This window comes from Carcharodon carcharias, chromosome 20 (genome assembly GCF_017639515.1).
Source record: "Carcharodon carcharias isolate sCarCar2 chromosome 20, sCarCar2.pri, whole genome shotgun sequence".
Lineage (NCBI taxonomy): Eukaryota > Metazoa > Chordata > Chondrichthyes > Lamniformes > Lamnidae > Carcharodon > Carcharodon carcharias.
Window position 1 is genome coordinate 69,860,759 of NC_054486.1, and position 21,188 is coordinate 69,881,946.

The 21,188-nt window shown below is 45.4% G+C and overlaps 1 protein-coding gene across 2 annotated transcripts in view; it reads right to left on the minus strand.

Moving 5' to 3' along the window:
• LOC121292736 overlaps positions 1-21,188 on the minus strand; it is a 74,207-nt gene that overhangs the window by 30,932 nt on the left and 22,087 nt on the right. For both annotated transcript variants that reach the window (XM_041215084.1, XM_041215083.1), the window contains exons 3-4: positions 9,174-9,204; positions 3,565-3,646 (exon numbers count right to left, since the gene is read on the minus strand). In XM_041215084.1, the coding sequence (XP_041071018.1) occupies positions 3,565-3,646; positions 9,174-9,204 (113 nt within the window). The remainder of the gene's footprint in view (positions 1-3,564; positions 3,647-9,173; positions 9,205-21,188) is intronic.

The window sequence follows — 21,188 nt, forward strand, 5'->3', positions numbered from 1 at the left end:
CGTCATGAGTGCTCCTGAGAAACCAGGTACACACCTGCACCAAGTGCATTCCAAGGTGGCAGACAAGGTGAACGTTGATCAAATGGTATCCCCTCCTCTTAAAGAAGGCTGCTGGCTGATCCAAGGGAGCCTTGTTGGCCAATGAGTACAATCTATTACACCCTGCACTTATGGAAATCCTGCAATGACCCTGAAGTTGACTGGTGGCTCTGCTATTAGGGTCAATTCGATAGTGCACAAACTCTTTAGTCCTCTTGAACAATTCAGCAATGGGCTGCTGCCTGGGAGACTCCACACTTGCACTTGCCAACTTGAGGCCTCACCTGAGGATCTGACAGCCTGTGATTCCTGTGCACCACTCATTAAATTTGAAAGGTGCCATAAAATCACATTCAGACTCACTGGAATGATCATTAATTACCTGCACAAGAGCACACTTAGCTTCCCACTTGGCGGCAGCCTGGTGAGGCTCCAAGTCCACAAATGCAAGTCATCCACATCAGAGCTGCCTTCACTGTAATTGGGACTGTTTGAAGAAAGGGGACATGAGGCCATTGTCTCACTGATGAAGGACACCTCTGAGGAGATGACGGGCAAGAGCTTGTGGGTCTTCTCCGAAGAGATAATGCGGATCCAGCGTCATACTGTTGGGCTACTGCTCCATCATGTCCCGACACCTCCCTACCTCATAGCCCATTTGAGTGGGCCACATTAATGTATACATATCATATGCAGATCGCATCCTTATGCTAACCTTTAAGGTAAGCACAGTGCCAATATCTGAGCTGATGGCTGTGGCTGTCAGATTGAGTGAAGGTATGCCTGCTTCATCAGTCTTGTCTTTCTTTAGGATCTCAGCTTCCCACACTGCTGCCTGGCCAAATGGCTGATCTTGGGTATCTTAAAACATAGGGCATAATTTTACATCCCGTGGGTGCCTGACCCGATTGGGATAAAATCGTGAGATATTTCGCTCGGCAGACGTGCGCTAAAGTTGGAAGCTCACCCGGCGACAATTACGAGGACAACTAAACCCATTAACGGCGCAATTGTCTCCAATTTTTCGTGGCCCGTCCAATTGGTGGGCAGGTGAATCAGCCAAGCGGCCTTTAAATTTTTCATCAAACCTTATCCAAGACGGGTGAAATTTCCTTTATGAAATAAATTTAAAAATAGATATGTGTGGGCAGCATTTTTATGAGGTATAATTTCAGGTGCTCGATTGTGTTGCATGGGCATTTTTTTTGCACTTCTTAAACCTTTATTTAATCATTTGAAGGTCTGCAGCTCCCTGAGCCAGCTGTCTGCCTTCAGGGAGCTCTCTCGCAACACCCACCCACGCCTGCAGTGACATCATCGCCTGCCCTCTTCCTGACCTCACCCTGGCAGCGCTGAGCTTTTCAGCGCGTGTTTCACACTGGCTGGCCATTAATTGGCTATCCAGCATGAAATCGCAGCTGGGAGCCGATCGCGATCAGTGGTCCATTTCTTGGCCAATCCCAGGCCCCCCAATCGCGCGCGCCCGCCAAAGGTAAAATTCAGGCCATAAACAACAAAGGCAGAGTTGGGATGGGGGAAGGGGGGAAAACAAGAGACAGATGGTTCCACCATCTACAGATGGTAAAGTACAACAGACTGCAGGATGGTAGTGAAGTGGGATGTGATGGAGTAGGTAGGAACATGCTGTCACCCTCAATGCTTTCAGTTGACCACAGCGTCAGTGATGGCTGCTCCAATGATTTCCAGTGATCCAATGATTTCTACTCCATGGGGGTGAGGACATGCAGTCCTGCTCGCCCCTTGCCATTTAATTGTTCCTGCTTCCAATGATGAGTCACCTTGTCTTGCAAGAGAGATTGAAATATGTCTGCGAGTGTGATGCAGTGTGTTTGGGTGATGTATCTGCCAAGTTAAGTAGCTGGCAGTGTGTATAAGCTGTGAGGTATGAGTGTGAGTCTTGCTGCAGTGTGAGGGTGAGGCGAAGCAATAAATGTGAGATCTAAGTCTTGGTTGATAGAGACTGTTGTAGGTGCGTGAAGGAGTGTGGTGAATTGTGCAGTGTGTGAAGCTGGTGGTGCAATTAGTAGGAGATGGAATACAAAGGTGCATTCACTGATCTAGGTCAGTCGTGTGAGGTCATTAAGCTTCTTGTGGCACTCCATGCAAAGCCTCAGGACTAGACAGCTGGCATTGAGCGCAATGGCTACCTGCTCCCACGGTCTTCTCAGTGTCTGTCTGGATGGCGTCCTGACCCCCTGCGTGAAGAGGACCACTCTATCATTCAGCCTCCTGCACTGTGTTAGAGAATATTAAGGCTCTCTCTCTGGCCCATTGTGCCATTTTTCAAGGTATGTTCAGTTTTTTAGCTCCTCTTCCATCACTTATAGCCCTGCTGCAGCTAGAGTGCACCTTACCTTCAAATTTAGGCCTCCTGCTGAGTTCTGCAGCGACTTAATATCATGTTCAACACTGGGCTGCCTGCCTCAATCATCATAATGAGCAGCCAGCACGAAGCTTGCACGCTGACTATATTAGATTGAAGGCGTGCAGGTTAATTGTGCATCGTGATCTCCACATCTGATTTTGAGGGCTATCCAATTGAGGCCCCAGATTTTTACCATTGGAAATATGCCTCACAGAAAATGTACTTTTAAAAAAAAGGAGATGGAAAGATAAACGCCAGAAAAAGTGAAACGCAGAAACACAACAAAAACTGCAATGTACAAATCAAGAAAATAACAGGGCTTTTTTCATTATTTACTATTAGTTTTAGCTTACTACAAGAAAAATTTCAATGAATTAACAAAATAAAAGAAACACCACCAACACTTCCAAGTGTTTTCCACCATCTCAGGAAATAAAAGAATGCTGAACTTAGAGCATGGGACATGAGTGGATGAGACCCAGATGACTAGAGTTTAATTCAAGTGGAGCTCAGGAGATCAATGGAAGAATGCTGCAGTCATGAGGTGGCTTATGTTTCAATGTCAATGGGAGTGAGGTATAGGCAGGCAATGCTACAAAGGTGGCAATAATGATGACAGAGCAGAGGATGATTTTGAGGCTCAGTTTGGAACCAAAAAAGAGGGCGATGGTGTGTGTTACTGAGTTCGTTATGAACACGCAGTAGGCTTGATGTATGGCAGTTGATCATAAAGCAGTATTAGAGTCAAGGGTAGTGGCAGAGAGATAAGCTGAGATGCTGTTGGCATACATATGGAAGACAAACCTATGCTAATGGATGCTGCTGATAGTGGATTACATGCAAATGAGGGAGGGATGAATACTGAATACAAATTTTTGTACTCTCATCACAGCCAGAAAATTAAGCACATATTACCCAAGTGGGGAATAATTTCACTTGACTAATGATAAAAGCTCCTATAAATCATATAACAAAGTGCGGAAAATGTTAACTTTATATACTCCAAGCAGAATTAAGCAAAATGCAGGTTCTGCTCTTGAGTCTTTCATTACAAAAATACATCAGAAGAGAATAGCCTCCTTTTCAATCACAATAGTCCTATAGCTTGTCCATGCCATTAATAAAGAAAACAAAGTTACCTGCTTTGTCGATCATTTTACATTCAGAAGTCAAGAATTCAAATCTTCTGCTAGTAACTGGATTTTCACTGACAAACACTTCCTGATGCAGAGATAAAAAAAGACAATTGAGAATTGAATTTTAGCCCAAGTCATTCATTCCATGCATCACCTACGTGCCATTTACTGGATTCTGCCCAATCCATTTAACTTCCTGAGGCATGGTTCTGCAAAGTTTCTCCTCGGCCTTGTCTCCCCACAAAGGCCAGTAAAGCAAAACTCTGTTAAAGCAGTCTATATATTACTTTCTATGTTATTCAAAGGAAAATAATAACCAGCTGCATTTATGATGTTATTTTTAACACAGTAAAACATCCCATAATGATTCGTGGTGGCAAAAGCAAAACCCAAACTGTGGTGGTAGAAGCATCAGTGAAATGGGTAGCTTTTAAAGGACGTTTTTGACAGAGGGCAGTGAGTTAGCCAGATAGATTGCTTGCAGGACAGCTTTCCAGGTGAATCTGGCCAAAGTCTTCCACTGAAGGTGGAACAGTGAGAGGGATAGTTGCAAATATGGCCAGAGAAGAAAGATCAATCGGCATACAGAGACTTAGCCCAAGCTGAATTTCAAACCACACAGATGTGGTGGAAGCATTTGTAAATGAGGCTTAAAGACAGGGCTGATGACAGCAGGTTTTACTGTTTTTCAACGTGTGATAGTCGCAGAGCTAGGCAGGGAAATGTGGATGTTGTGGAAAACAGAAATCTCAGCCTCATAAAATGGCAAAGTTACAGCCTTGGGAGCAGGAATTGATATGCAGGATGAGGCTGTGTTTTCAGAATAACAGGAGTGCAAAAAATTCAGAGGAGAAAAGATTAGCATGCCAAGGCTACTGAAGAAAAGGGGTAAGATTTCAAAAAGAATTGTTTGCATTTATACAGCATCTTTCATGGCTACTGGGTACCTGAAAGTGTTTTACAGCAAGTGAAGTACTTTGAAGTCACTGTTTTAAAACACAGCAGCCAATTTGTGCAGAGCAAGCTCCCACAAACAGCAATGTGATAATGACCAGATAATCTGTTTCTGTGATATTGATTGAGGGATGATCATTGGCCAGGACAATAGGGATAATTCCCTGACAGCAAGGAAGTTGCCGAGGGACTTGGGAATGTAGCAGATAAAAATTTTGAAGCAGATGTGGGTGGGATGATAGAGAATGAAGTGTTGAAAGATGCCTGATGCCTTGAAAAGGCAATCCCTTCCCTATGATGTGTAGTGACCAGAGGATATGATAGAATATGTGATTCAGTGAGTTAAGTTCAGTGAGTGGGTAGGTATCAATGGTAGTAAGCCAAACTTTGGTCAATTCCAGCGGTCCAGCATGCCTGTGGATTCATCCAAGGTGATTTTCTAGACATTGAGACTTTACTAGACGTTGATACTCTTATTCACAAGAGAACAGACATTGGGTGGAATTTTCAATGCCCACTGGCGTCGGGTGGCGTGAGCGGACAATATGGCAGTTTCACGATGGCGTGAAACCAGTACACGGTCGTCCGCTCAGCTCACCGATGGTGGACTGCGTTTCCAGCCATCGGACGTGGGAAACTTCATTGAAATACATCAGCATATCATTATCAGGCCAGCCCGCTGGAATGGTACCCCCCCCATCACTGCTGGAACATCCATCCACGTTGGCGCGCTTTCCCACCGACGTGCTTCACAACAGCACATAAGTGAGCTGCACTTTGAGGGGAACTCGGAGGTGAGTACACAGTAACGATGTGCAGCACTCGCCAGGGTTGCCTTTTGGACTTCAAGCTTCAGGGGTGGGGGAGGTGGTTTGGGTTTAAGGGCAGCCCTGCCGTTGAGGCGACTTGTGAAGAGGTGCCAAGAGCCTGCTGTTGAATATAGCGCACAAGCGTTCGGGGTGGGGGGGTAGCGGCCACACATTAGGGAAACCTGTATAAAGTGACCATTCCATTGCGAGTGAGACAGTTCAGGCGCAGCCACATTAATATGACTGGAGTCGGGCTTCTAGCTTATTTGTCTGCTCAAGCAATGTAGAGGCATCAAAGTGACACCAAGCGCTCCAGAAATTGTCACAAACCCCTCACCAAAGGTGAACTAGCTGTATGTCTGATGGCCTACAGAGCATGAAGATGATGGAGGCTCCTGGCTGGGGCTCCCATACACGCCGCCCAAGAGCCACAGCGAGCCTTCACAGGCCGGCACCTAGCGACCCCCAGGGTCTATATATGTCGCCTTTCATTCCTGCAGATGACTGAGAAACAGTGTCGCCGAAGACTGTGCAGTCTAGGGAACTGGTCGGTCACATTTTCCAGCTACAGCAGGGCTTGGCACCACGGGGACATGGAGGGCATCCACTGCTAGTGGTCGTGAAAATGACTGCGGCGTTCAATTTCTACACCAGTGGCTCCTTTCAGGGCTCCACAGGTGACCTCTGTGGGATATCACAAGCCTCCACCCACAAATGCATCCATGAGGTCACAGATGCCATCGTTCCAAGGGCACACAACTTCAGGACCAGGACAATCAAGATGCAAGAGCAATTGGATTTGCCCAGATCTCGGGGTTCTCACAGTTGCAGGGTGCGATTAATTGCATTCATGTGCACTCAGATCTCCATTGCAACAAAAGGCATCTCATTCGCTGAATGTGCAGCTGGTGTGCGACCACCAGAAATGCATCCTGCAAGTGTACGCACGGTGTCCAGGGAGTGTGCATCACGCCTATATCCTCAGTCGGTCACAGAGCCTTGGGGTATTCCAGTATCCACAGAAGCTGCAGTGATGGCTCCTCATGGACAAGGGCTACCCACAGAGGCTGTGGCTGATGACATTAGTGTGGCGGCCTCAAATTCCATCTGAGCAACAGTATAATGAGGCTCATGCTGCAACTCGCAACTTGGTGGAGCAGACCATCGGGCTGCTGAAGATGACGTTCTGGTGCTTGGACCGGTCTGGTGGAGCCTTGTAATACAGTCTGCAGAGGGTGTCACACATCGTCATCATCTGCTGCGTCCTTTATAATCAGGGCTACAACGGGGAGATGAGCTGGCTGAGGAGTAGGTAGAGGAGCTGCACATCTCCGATGAGGAAGACGCTGATGAGGATGAGATTGAGGAGGTCCTCAGGGGTGGCAATGACGGGGATGAGGCCCTCGCACTGGCTAGAGGAAGCAGACATGCTTGGGAGGTCCTCATAGCTGCTAGATCTGTGGAGGATGATGATGACATGCAATGAGGTGACCCCCATAGATCCTCACATTGCATCTGTGATCATTTGACTCCAGTCTGGCTTATGGCAGCTTGAATATTCTCTGTGAAAATGCTCCTGTCATGGTGATGCAGTGGAGGCCTTAATAGTCACTCGATTGCAGGAGGATGATGATGACATGCTGTGAGGACACTCTATAGATCTTCACATAGCCTCTGAAAATGTCTGACTCCTGTCTTGCTGAGGGCAGCTTGCTTGCGCTACATGATCAGGGCCATGGAATTCAGCCCATGCAGCAGTGCAGGAGTAAAGTCCTGGACCAAGGTCTTCATGGTGGCCACCACCCTACCAGTGCTGACCTTGGTGCGTTGGCATGCCGGTGCTATCACCTCAGCCTGAATGTGGACGGACTCCTCTATCATGCTTTGCAATCTGAGGAGCGCAGTGGACATCCCTTCCTGATGTTCCTGAGCTTGCCTTTGCAGCTCCAGCAACTGTGACATTACTGAGTCCAGGGGCTCATCATCTGATTCAGACTCTGCAAATTTCTGGATTCCAGCAGTCCTTCGAGTGCCGGGGACCTTGGAAGTCCCTGCCGCCACCTGCTGTTGATCAAACGGTGCAATGTACTCACCAGATTGTGATCCTGGGGCTACATCTAAAGCTAGGTCCTACCGAAGTGTGTATCTCTGCGCTGGCGGAGGGTGTGGGTGAGCGCTCTGATGGGGCTTCAGGGAGGGTGCCTCCACATTCCTCTTCAGAGGTTTCTTCGGGGCTTGATAGGAGGCCCTGGGTCAAGGCATGGTTGTCTGTTGGATGTTGCACTGCTGGACCCTCACATGGTAGAGCAGCACCGACCTCGCTGTCAGCACAGGAACAGTCCAGGTCCTCGCCAGCCAGCAGGATGGCTGTTTTCAAAGTTCATGAGGATTTTAAGTTTGGGCATTCCTCCACTGGTCTGCGACCTCTCTCTGCTGTTGTGTGCCAGCTTATCCTGCATGAATAGAGATGGAGAGAGTGTAAGCAGGATACATGCCGACGGGCCTCCACAGCATCCAAAAGCCACTCAAGGGATGCATTGTTGAACCTGAGGGCTGCAGTCTTCTTCAGTTTCAGGGCCATGTCTTCCATGCAGCAGTGGTGGTCTGGAAGCACTGAGATGTGTGGCTTGTGACTGGACCTTAAATATGGCGGCTGGCGGGGTGATGGCGGGAGGGTGAATGAGAACCCACTTGCCATGGAAACAGTGTGTTTCCCGGGAATGCATAAATAATGTGGTGGTTTGAGACGATATGGCGTGAAAATCTACATCACGGCTAGTGGGTAAAACATCATTTAACCCGCCCGCCATCGCACTTAGTCCAATCTGGGAAAATTCCGCCCATTGTAATATGTAATGTGAAACAGACAGGTGGCTAGGAAATCCACAGGTTCCATCATACCTATTTGTTTTTATCCTTAAATCTCGTATTCCATTCTTCGTAAGGTTATTACCCAGTTCCTTTTTAAAGTTGTTAAGGAAGAATGTATTGACTGTATTTGGTCAGCGGTTAAGACGCTTATTTATCTGACATATCTAATACTGGAGAAGTACAAGTTATTGCTTAACACTTTGCTAATTGTATATTCATTTTATGCTCATACCCTTACTGTGCACAAAACGGTCCAAACTAAATAACTTGATGATGACCACAAAACCATTGCCGATTGTCAGAAAAACCCATCTGGTTTATTAATGTCCTTTAGGGAAGGAAATCTGCCAATCTTACCTGGTCTGGCCTACATGTGACTCCAGACCCACAGTGATGTGGTTGACTCTTAAATGCCCTCTGAACAAGGGCAATTTGGGATGGACAATAATTGCTGACCTAGCCAGTGCCGCCCACATCCCATGATTGAATTTAGAAAAGCTACAATCCATTCCTTTCAGACGTGTATCATGCCTTTATAAAAAACTTCTTTCCCCCTCAAAAAAAAAGTTCAATCAGAGTCTTTCTTCATAGCTTAGAATCTAAATCCTCGTCATTCTCTTCTGAACATGTTCCTATCTACAGGTTCTTTCGAAGATACGGTGTTTAAAATGCACAGAAATTCCAAATGAGGTGTCACTGACCATCTTTGTGAAGTTAGAATAATTTGCTTTGACTTGTAAAGGCAAACATTGCTAGATCTACTTCAAAATTTATCCTATGGTGAAATGGCCTTGGGATGTATCCCAGTACTTCATCACCCTTGTTGATACAGTTCACATTGACTTGCTACTTACAGTGTACTTCACAAACACCCAAATCTAAATTTGCTGCTTTTACTAAATGTAGAACAAGCATAATTCTTTTGTTTAGTTTACTTGGCAGATGCTGTCAGATGTTTTAAAGTGATGGAAAACATACCTCTTCACTACATTCCAAAGCAAGATGTGACCTGGAAAACAAAAAGAATTTAAAAAGGGAATAAGACCATTAACTGAACCACAGATTTATAAATATTCACAGAACACCGAAAGAACAACAGTAATGGATAAAAGTGAGCTGATAATATGCTTGTTATTTAAAAATAAGCTCACTGGAATGAGTATTTGTCCAAGAATACATATTTATCTTTAAGTTAATTGGAAACAATGCCTGCTGTTTAATTCCAAGTTGTAGTTTTGCTCATGGCCTACTCCTGCTCCTAATTTGTAAGTTCGTATGATACCACAGAAAATTAATACCTCAGCATGTTATAACCTGTAGATTCCTCAAAACATTTCAGCTCATGCATTGAGTTGCTGAAAGCTCCTGTTTATATGATCATAAAAGTGTTCCTGGGATGTCAAAGAAGCTTTATTACTGTTACCACACGCTGCTAGAAATACCTAGTTCATGGTTCATTGCAATATTTTAGAGGTCATTTTGAGTTCTGGGGCGATTAAAGTTTCACCATAGAAAATGGGATAAATGCAACTAAAGCAGCTTGAAGACTATTGCACTTTAAAGGTTGGGGCCATGTTGACTTAAGGTGTTAACAGCTAGAAAGGTAAGAGCATAAAACAGCAGGTGGGCTTATTTAGCTGGAGAACTGGAGATAAGGTGCCTACACTGCTTGCAAAGAAATGCAGCCCAGAGAGTTGCTTTGTTTTAGGTACAATTAATTTAAAAGCCCTGGAAGGCTACATCATCTTGGAGATGGGTGGAGCTTAAGGTTTTAGGGTTTCAATTTACCTGTGTATTTGCTGGGGGAGTGAGTATTCTGCAGCAGGGGAAAAGGCCATACCAAAAAGGTGCTGCTGTTAGCAGGCTCCAGGCAGCAAAATTGTTGCTGTTAGCTGGCTCTGTGTAGTTGGAGCTCAGGAGAAGTCCAGGAGCCGTCTGATAGGTTTATGCAGTTAAAGCTCAGGAGAAATCTTGCGGAGCCGAGAAGATGGCAGAAAGTCACTGGCTCCATACCAGAAAGGGTTAGGGCTCAGAAGAAGCCCTGGGAGCCATTTATAGCTTGATGTAGCTGGGGGGATTGGAGCTTGGTGAAATCTAGGGCAGCGCCAGTCCAATGATGCTATTAAATTGCTGAAATTGCGCCAGTAAGTAGCAGCTAGGGTGCAAACTCAGAAATCCAGGGAAACAGAATCTCAGGAGATGAGGTTGAAATCCTGGGACGTGTGCAGTTGTTGAGGAAGTTTGAGTTAGAGCGGCTTAGAGGGAATTCAAAGACTTTTGATCTTTGGAAGTGAAAAGCTTCGAGCCTCTCATGAGGGAGACAGAGTTTCAATAAGATTGTTTGACTCACAGTGTTTACTGATGTCTGAGTGGGTTACTGAGAAATCCATGGGACTTGTCTTGGTTGCATTTGCTATTTCATGGCCTGAATCTTCTGGTCGGTATGCGAGGGCAGGCCCCGCTCACCTACGCATAAAATGACGTGTGGTGTGTGGGCCTTCAGGGGTGTGGGGGCCTTCAAGTTCAGCGCAGGAGTGTGGGGGTCTTCAGGGTCTGTCCAGGGTGTGGGACTCTTCCACAATGTTGCTGAGGCAAAAGTTGACAGCAAGGCATTGGGGCATGCAGGGCTGGCAGCTCTTTAAATATGGCATCAGCACCTGCCCTGGCATCAGGTGACACACCATCAGTGCCTCATTGCCCATCGCCGATTGGCTGGGACCTGAGCCTCCAGGCCATTAAATGACCAGCTGCCATGTGATTGTGTTTGCCAGCTGTATGTTGCTGCTGTGGATGCGACACCCACTTCCAGTTCCGCCACCGTGATCCACACCATCCAAATAAAATTCAGCCCATGCTGTGCAGCATGCTGTGTAAGTAAAGGTGTGGGTCTTGCCACTTTAACGGTATTGCGGATTCCCTGTCATATCCTCCTGAGGTCCTGGATCCTTATGGCCCACTGTCTTCAGGTTAAAGCAGGGGCCACACTGATGCTGTTCATGTCCTCGGCCACGTCTAACCACATCTGCTTTGGGAAGAAGGTGCCTTCTGCCTCCTACCCCTAGGAAAGTTCCCGCCATTGCAGCCCTTCTATTCCTCAGATGGACATCCAGGTAAATGCAGGTGACCTGGAAGCCAGCCTTCCTAGGTCTCCTCACCATTCCCCAGGGTGCTGCAGCCCGAGAAGTTTAAGTTTTAATGAGCTTCTCTGAAACAGGCCATGGTCCCTTTAACTAGAAATCCCTTCTCTGACAACATGGCCATGTTTTTCCACCTACTCTCCCTAATTGATTGAGAAGTCCAGAGGCAAGCTTTTAATTGGTTTGTTCTGGTAAAGAGCAATTGTGAGGCCTGCTACTTCAGTGATGGGGTCATGACTTGAAAATTAACCTAATGTCTGAAAAAAGACTAACTTGGGAAGGTTCAGCACATGGTTTCTAACAGCTGAGAAATGATTACATTGGAAATGTAACTCAAGCCTTTACAGTTTTTATCAAAGGCATTACTTTTGTCGATGCAGAAGCAATCTCTGAAAGCTACTATGACTTCCAGTTGGATCTTTCGCTATTTTGGTAACAGTTCCATGTTTTCAAGCTTGCTGCTGATGTTTGAACATGTTTCCTCCTCACCAATTCTCTCTACTCTGCTGCTGAAGACCTTGAATCCTTCCTGGGACATGATTCCAGGGACATCTACTGGAATCTGAAATCTTGCCCAATTGGCCATTAGACAGATGTCAGCTTTGACAGTTAACAGTCATCAGTAAACAGTTAATCTTTGAGGAGTGTCACAACAAATCCATCCTCAATCAATGCTGGAGTAAGAATTTTGTTTCATTTTCAGGAAGGAGTGCTGAGATCAACAGTGCCGCTCCTTTTCTGCTGGCCAAGATTAGCAAACCTAGCCAAGGAAGGGTCAAATCTGTGGCTTCGCTGATCTATACCAAGCCTTCTCAAGGCCCTCAGCTACTCACTCACAAAACAGCCTGAGCTTTCAGAATTATGTAGATTGAAGTTCTGGTTCAAAATTCACAAGTGCTACTGCAATGGTGGCACAGGCACTATTAAACAATGCATCAATCATTCATTTTTTCCATATTTTAAGGATAGCTTAGGAAAGCAGTTGTGTTGAAATCTTAGTTGCTTTCATTTATTAGAGATTTTAAAATAATTCTCAAACTAGATCTGTAAAATCAGATTCTAAAACTTTGCAATCACTAGGCTTATTAAATAAAAATCTTTATGAGAACCTATCACAACATCTAGGGACTTGTGTCAAATTTAGCAGAGCTGACCCACAGACTAGTCAAATAATAGGCTGATTACAGTCATACTTAAAGGATCATAACACACAGCCAACATCCCACTGGCAGGATGGGCCCACCAGAGATGGTAACATGGTGGTATAGAGTTGGGACTGAATTGCCCTTGGACCCCTCAGCATTGACTCTGGATCCCATGAAATTTCATGGCATCAGATCAAACAAGGGCAAGGAAGCCTCCTTGGATTACCACTATTCACCGTGTCTCAGCTGGTAAATCAGTGCTTCTTCATTGATGAACACCACCTGGAAGAAGCATTGAGGACAGCAAGGGCATAGAATGTATTCTGTGGGAGACTTGAATGTCCATCACCAAGAATGGCTTGGTAGCACCACTACTGACTGAGCTGGTCAAGTCCTAAAGTACATATCTGCCAGACTGGACCTGTGGCAGATAATGAGAACTATCATGAGGGAAAAGCTTATGTGGCCTCCATCTCACACATTCTACTTGTCACAGGTGGATCTGTCCACGACAATAAGGGTAGGAGTGATCACTGCACAGTCCTTGGGAAGACTAAGTCCCATCTCCACTCTGAGTACATTATGTTTTGTTGCACCACCAGGAACCTAAGTTGCATAGATTCAGAACAGATCTGGCAGCTCAAAATTGGGTATCTATAAAACGCTACAAGCTATCAGCAGTGTTAGAATTGTATTCCGCCATGATGTGCACTTTCATGTCCCTTCATACCCCTCACTGCCCAATTACTGTCGAGCCAGGGGACACTCCTGATTCAATGAGCAGTGTATAAGGGTATATCAGGAGAAGCACCAGGCATACTTAAAATTGAGGTACTGATCTAGTGAAGCTATAACACAGGACAACATACATGGTAAACAGCAGAAGCAGCATACTGTAGGCAGACCAAAGCAACCTTACAACCCACAGAAAAGATTAAAGCCATATCCAGTTGCTAATGGTGGTGGAGAATTAAACTAACAAAAGGAGAAGGCTCCATGAACATTTCCATCTTCAATGGGGACAGACCCCAGCACTTAAGTGCAAAGTACGAGATTAAAGCATTTTGGATTGGAACAGGAGTAAATTATTTAGACCCTTGACACCTTTCCACTTTTCAAAAAGATCACGCCTGACCTGCAACTGAACTTCACGGGTCTGAATTTTGTACAAAGGCCACGGGTCCCAGTGGCGGCATTGAAAGTGGGTCCCGCCTCCACTCAAGTGTCCAGCCAAATGTGGTCACATGGTCATGGAGGTTTGCCTCCACTTCAGCTGCAAGCGCAGAGGGGTCACTAAGTCAGAAAGCATGTAAGCAAATTAAGAAAAGAATCAAGTTGCACTTGGGTTCACAGATGTTCAGATCTTGTACATGTGAAGACTTGATTATTTGTGCTGCTCAATAAATGTTTGGCTCACTGCTGTTGGTTATCCTTTCAATTCTTGCTACCTTGTTAGATCTCATCTACAGCCTTCCTCCCTCAATGGGCTGCTCATGTTGGTGTAGGCAGTGTCGCGCCAGCTCCTCAATGTTGCCAGTGTGTGCTGTGAACCAGGGCGTAGGCCAATGGATGGCAAGATGAAGGAGATGATGACAGCTCCAGATAAAGGTGAGATTTTATTGCACTGCATGTGAAAGGGCATCAGGATCACAAGAAATGGGGATGTATGAAATCATCCCCAGCTCCCCTTGTGCGTCTTTCATTTCCCTTGCATCTGGTGCATGAGGTTCCTCATCCATAGTTCTTTGAGGAAGTAACAAGCAACGTGGATAAAGGGGACATGTGGATGTGCTGTACTTAGATTTCCAGAAGGCATTTGACAAGGTGCCACATCGAGGATTGCTATGCAAAATAAGAGCTCATAGTGTAGGGGGTAACATATTAGCATGGGTAAAGGATTGGTTAGCTACCAGGAAGCAGAGAGTAGGGATAAATGGGTCTTCTTTCAGGTTGGCAAGATGTGATGAGTGGAGTGCCACAGGGTTCAATGCTGGGGCCTCAACAATTTACAATTTATATCAATGACTTGGATGAAGGGACCAAATGTATGGTTGCAAATTTGCTGATGACACAAAGATTGGGAGGAAAGTAAGCTGTGAAGAGGACATAAGGTGGCTGCAAAGGGGCACAGGTAGATTAGGTGAATGGGCAAAAAATTGGCAGATGGAGTATAATGTAGGAAAATGTGACCTTGACCACTTTGGCAGGAAGAATGGAAAACCAGCATATTATTTAAATGGAGAGGCTGCAGAACTCTGAGGTACATGAATCAGGAAAAGTTAGTATGCAGATACAGCAAGTGATTGGGAAATTAATTGGTAATTATTATAGCAAGTGTTATAGGTAATTGGTACTTATTATAGCAGGGCACTTAGAAAAATTCATGGCAATCAGGCAGAGTCAACATGGTTTTGTAAACGCGAAATCATGTTTAACCAATTTATTGGAGTTCTTTGAAGGAGTCACTTGTGCTGTGGATAAAGGGGAATGGATGGATGTACAGTACTTAAATTTCCAGAAGGCATTTGATAAAGTGCCACATCAAAGGTTGCTGCAGAAAATAAAAGCTCATGGTGCAGGGGGTAACATATTGGCATGGATAAAAGATTGGTTAGCTAACACGAAACAGAGTTGGCATTAATGGGTATTTTTCTGATTGGCAGGATGTGACGAGTGGAGTGCCACAGGGATCAGTGCTGGGGCCTCAACTTTTTGCAATTTATATCAATGACTTGGATGAAGGGACTGAAGGAATGGTTACTAAATTTGCTGATGACACAAAGATAGGTAGGAAAGTAAAAGGATGTAAGACGGCTACAAAGTGATATGGATAAGGTTAAGTGAGTGGGCAAAGATCTGGAAAATGGAGTATAATGTGGGCACATGTGAAATTGTTCATTTGGGCAGGAAGAATAAAAAAGAAGCTTATTATCTAAATGGTGAGAGATTGCAGAGCTCTGAGGGTGTCCGAGAGCATGAATCACAAAAGGTCAGTATGCAGGTACAGCAGATAATTAGGAAAGCTAATAGAATCTTATGATTTATTGTGAGGGGAATTGATTACAAAAGTAGGGAGGTTATGCTTCAGTTGTTCAGGGCATTGGTGAGGCCACATTGGAGTATTGTGTACAGTACTAGTCACCTTATTTAAAGAAAGATGTAAATGCTTTAGAAGCAGTTCAGAGAAGGTTTCGCTTCACTGATACCATGGATGGGGCAGTTACGAGGAAGGTTGGACAGGCTTGGACTATATCCATTGGGATTTAGAAGATTGAGAGGTGATCTTATTGAAACATACAAGATCCTGAGGAGACTTGACAGCGTGGATGTTGAAAGGATGTTTCCCCTTGGGGGAGAGACTAGAACTAGGAGACACAGCTTATAAGTAAAGTGTCTCCCATTTAAGATGGAGATGAGGAGATTTTTTTTCTCTTAGAGGACCATGAGTCTTTGGAACTATCTTCCCCTGAGAGCTGTGGTGGCAGGGTCAATGAATATTTTTAAGGCAGGGGTAGATAGTGTAGTGATATCCTTGTGCTATCTATATGTAACAAAAATTAGGTAGGTGGATTCTGTTTGCTTGAGGATCTCTGGTGGAGTTTATTTCCAGCTAAATCAGTACAAGCAGTAGAGCAATCTCTAGACACATCCTGTTGTCTAGGGTACTATAGTGGAGAGACGGCCATGGCTCCTGGTCACATGATGAGATCCAGGTACCTGGCTCATCTGCATGTTGAGCTTCTTAAGGGGACATTATTCTTAAAGCAATATTACAACACCCCCTTTTCTCCAAAGATAAATCTCGTACATTACATGTGAGAACATATAGATACTGAGTAATTGAAACTTACTACGGCAAACTTATACAGGGATACGGATTGTAGGCAATTTTAAACATAGGAATTGTTACAGGTACAGGAATAGTGATTGTAAAATTTATGAGTTTTTAAGTATAGGAGTCTATATATCGCTTCAACCATTTGACAACTCTTCCAGATCTTGTAACAGTGTAGCTTTCTGGAGGTGTGGGGTTTTGCCTTTGGCTGTTCTTAATTCACAGGCGTGTTGTTGGTGTGTTGGTTATTGTCCTGGTCTTCCACCCCATTGTCATCGTCTGGGTGTGTTCTTTTGTGTGGGCTGTGCACAATTGGCATGTTGTGCATTTCTCTTAGCTGGCTTCTGTTCCCCCTCAACGCTGCTTTTTTGGATGTTGTGAATTCATAAGACCTGAGCTCACTGCATACTTTGGATATCTCTGCGGGTACCCGTGTTCCCATTGTGGTGTGTGCAACACTGACCTTTTGTCCTACGTTTAGCTGAGGGTGTTCCGCACCTTCATGCCGGTCATGCATCATCTTCAGCTTCTCTCGTTTCTTGAGAAGTGCGTCCTGCACCTCGGCGAATTTGGCTAGCTGATGGCTTGGCAAAATCGTTCTCACTTGCCTTCCAAACATGATCTCTGTTGGTGATGGTAAACCCATACCCAGAGGTATAGCTTGGAGGTGTAACAAAAATCTTGTTTTGTTGTCCTACACTTCAGGATAAGTGATTTGGTGGTGCGGGTCATCTGCTCGGCTTGTCCTTTAGATCGGAGGTGGTGTGGTGAGGATGTCACATAGTTCACGCCCCATTTCGCACACGTGTCCTTGAAAGGTTTGCCCATATACTGTGGCCCATTGTCCAAAATGATTGCATCAGGTGCACTAAACAGACTGAATATTCCATCCAATGTGTCTGCTACGGAACACTTGACATGCCCCTTGCCTGCCTGATGATTGAAAATTTGGAGAAGTAATTGGTGACTAAGACAAAGTCATCATCATTTACGGCAAATAGACTATGGCGATTTTGGACCAAGGAACTTACAGAACCTCATGAGGGTGTAGAGTATCTTTACATTTCTTTGTCTGGTGAACACTGCACTTTCTGGGAGGGTTGATTGAGGGAATTCTTTGAGGTGCGGTACAGCATCCCTTTGAAATCTCCTATGGCACTGAATCTCTCCAGGTACAAATGTTGTAGCTCCTGGACTGACTCAATGCGAGTGTTCTTGGTTTCTTCTGGTATCTTAGTGATCTCTTCGATAGTCACAATGTTGAGGACCGTACATGCTGGTAGTCCTGCCAATGCTGTAAGCTTTTGCCACTATCAACATCATATGTCCAAAGAAATCTGGCAAACATAAACTCAAGACAAAGACTGACACGGGGATAAAAGCAAAGAACTGCGGATGCTGGAAATCCAAAATATAAACATAAACAGAAATACCTGGAAAAACTCAGCAGGTCTGGCAGCATCAGCGGAGTCAACTGTGCCCTTCGCCGATGCTGCCAGACCTGCTGAGTTTTTCCAGGTATTTCTGTTTCTGTTTTTGACTGATATAGGAACTAGCGCAAATATCCTATCAGTCCAAAACCTGAAGAACATGTACCTGGACTATTGGAAATAAATGGTACAACCGAAACTTGCTAAATCGATTGCATACGATGGGTCACCAATCCCTTGCATTGGTACACTAACAGTGCAATGCAGCTACAGCAATTCAACCTGGAAATCACAAATATTTTAGCCAGCTCATCTGTGTTTTGAGCTACTTAAAGGGACATCGTTCTTTAAATGGTACTACAACAGATAGATTCTTGACTAACAAGGAAGTCAAAGGTGATCTGGGGTAGGCGGAATGTGGAGTTGAGGCCACAATCAGATCAGCGATAAACTTTTCAAATGGCCATGCAGGCACGAGGGGCTGAATGGCCTACTCTTGCTTTTAATTTGTATGTTCGTATGTATCCTTCTCCATCTGCTCATCAGCCTCCTTCACATCCTCCTTGTTGAAATAGGAGTGGCGATCGATGAGGACCTAATTATTTAAGGCCTTCCCCCTCAACAGTACAATGTTTTCTTTTTCTTAGGCTGTCCCTCAGGATTGAGGATGATTTGCTTCCACTCCTGTTTGATGGGTACTGAGATAGCTGATAAATCCAATGTGCGAACTACAGATTCTGCCGCATACAGGGCAGGTGGTCCTTGAAGGGTCAGAGTTATTTGGAGTTTATGAGCTCCCTCTGATGCCTCGTCTCTGTGTGTCCCCGACAAAATCTTTTGATTTGTTCGATATCTTCCTGATTGAACCTTCTCCGTTTTGGTCGCTCACAAACCCACCTAGTGGAGCTGGTTTGGAGTGATTAGCACTTCGACGTTGGGATGTTGTCTTGGGAGAGGGCGCTGCTGTTGAATGCCTTTCTTGCCACCAGGTTCAGAAGATCTCACAAACATACCACCACAATATGCGAGACCCTCACTGGGCCTACTGATCGATATACTCCAGCAGATCAGTGTAGGCACCTGAATTGTGTCTTCACTATCCCAGTGACCTGCTCATTGGTTGCTCGGATGGACCCATGGCAGGAATTATACCTCTCCTCAGCTGCTGTGCAAGGATTCCTCAAGGTGCTAGTAGCCATACTTTCAATGGGTAGCCCTCGTCCTCAAGAATCCATCCCAGAAGGAGCACGGAGATAGGAACAGCTGGTCTCTGGGACTGTGGTAGTATGTACGTGTTTAGGCTGCTCTCCAAGAACTGTGTACACAATTATTCATTCACGGGATGTGGGCTTCACTGGCTGGGCCAGGATTTATTGTCCATCCCTAGTTGTCCTTGAGAAGGTGGTGGTGAGCTGCCTTCTTGAACTGCTGTAGTCCATGTGGTGCAGGTACATCCCTAGTGCTGTTAGGGAGGGAGTTCCGGGATTTTGACCCAGCAGCAGTGAAGGAATGGTGATATATTTCCAAGTGAGGATGGTGAGTGATTTTGAGGGGAACTTCCAGGTGGTGGTGTTCCTATCTGTCAGCTGCACCTGTCTTTCTTGATGGTAGTAGTCATGGGTTTGGAAGGTGCTGATGCAGGAGCCCTGGTGAATTTCTGCAGGATCCACTTCTGATGGTCACAGGTTAGTTGCACATTGAGGCAATGAAGGCCAGTGGCTGGTCTTTGGGAGCCTTGATGGCCCCGTGCATGCTGTCAATGATGCCTTGCACCTCAGGAATTCAGCTATGGCCCCTAAGGCAAAAGCCTTCTCCTCCTGACTATCTGGGTCAGTTTGGTAGCACACATAGTCACATCTCTTTGTCTATCATGTTATTCCTTTGATGCAATGATAGGATGTAACCTTGGAGATATCAACACATTCCAAGTGGATCCTTGGAAAGATCAGCGGTGTAGAAGTTGAGAATCACAATGAATTTCAGGGCCACTGGCATTGAATATCTATGAATCCACATAGGTCTCAGCTCGCCCTGAAGCATGGCACATAGATCGCTGACAGCCTCCCTGGAGAGCCTCACTATGAGCTGACTCTGCCACTTAGACATCTGGAGATGGTTCAGCCATGTACAATCAACTCTCTCCCAGCATAGGCCCTTCATCACACAGAAGGCTGTTGGCACAGCCCTCTGCACACTTCTCTGGCACTTGGAGGCTGGCTCTCTAGCTGCTCCTGACATTCCGGCCACGAAGACTGGGTGGTTTAGGCTAATGGCAGGTTTGCTCCCTGGTTGTGCATTCTGTCCAGTCCACCTCCCCTAAAACCTTTCTCTTGCTAGTCCCTTGGGAGCAAATACCATTGCCCCTCTGTGACCCCTTGCAACATGCCACTCAATTGCTGGCATCTTTATGTGCATTCTGCCACTGTCTGGCAATGCCCTCTGTTCACCACCTCCCTTCTACAGCACATTGGCTCCCTGATGACTAGCTGGCAGAAGCAGCACTGTAACACTTTGATAACAAAAATAAAAAAACCTGGAAAAACTCAGCAGGTCTGGCAGCATCTGTGGAGAGGAGCACAGTTAACATTTCGAGTCTGTATGACTCTTTAACAGAACTAAGGAAAAATAGAAGAGAGGTGAAATAATAATCTGGTTTCGGTGGGGGGGGGACAAGTAGAGCTGGATAGAGGGCCAGTGATAGGTGGAGATAACTAAAAGATGTTACAGACAAAAGGACAAAGAGGTGTTGAAGGTGGTGATATTATCTAAGGAATGTGCTAATTAAGGGTAGAAAGCAGGACAAGCAAGGTACAGATAGCCCTAGTGGGGTTGGGGTGAGGTGAAGGAATCGAAATAGGCTAAAAGGCAGAGATAAAACAATGGATGGAAATACATTTAAAAATAATGGAAATAGGTGGGATATTGGATGACAAAGGGGTGGGATAGGAAAGTGGGTGGGGATGGAAGAGAGAGTTCATGATCTAAAATTGTTGAACTAGTCGGAAGATGAGGTGCTATTCCTCCAGTTTGTGTTGAGCTTAACTGGAACAATGCAGCAGGCCAAGGACGGACATGTGGGTATGAGAGCCGGGTGGTGTGTTGAAATGGCAAGCGACAGGGAGGTCTGGGTAATGCTTGTGGACAGACCGAAGGTGTTCTGCAAAGTGGTCACCCAGTCTGCATTTGGTCTCTCCAATGTAAAGGAAACTGCATTGGGAGCAATGAATGCAGTAGATTGTTTAGGATTTCCAGCATCCGCAGTTTTTTGCTTTTATCTGAACACTTTGATTCCTTGCTGCTTCCTTTACCAGGTGCAGCTCTCAAGTCTTGCGGTTCCCCTGCGGCCTTGATAAAATTAAAAAAGTGTGTAAAATTCAGAGTAATTGACAGTATAAGTACCTTAATTGAGGTGCCACTGCATTGCTGTCAAAAATCGATCCTATGTG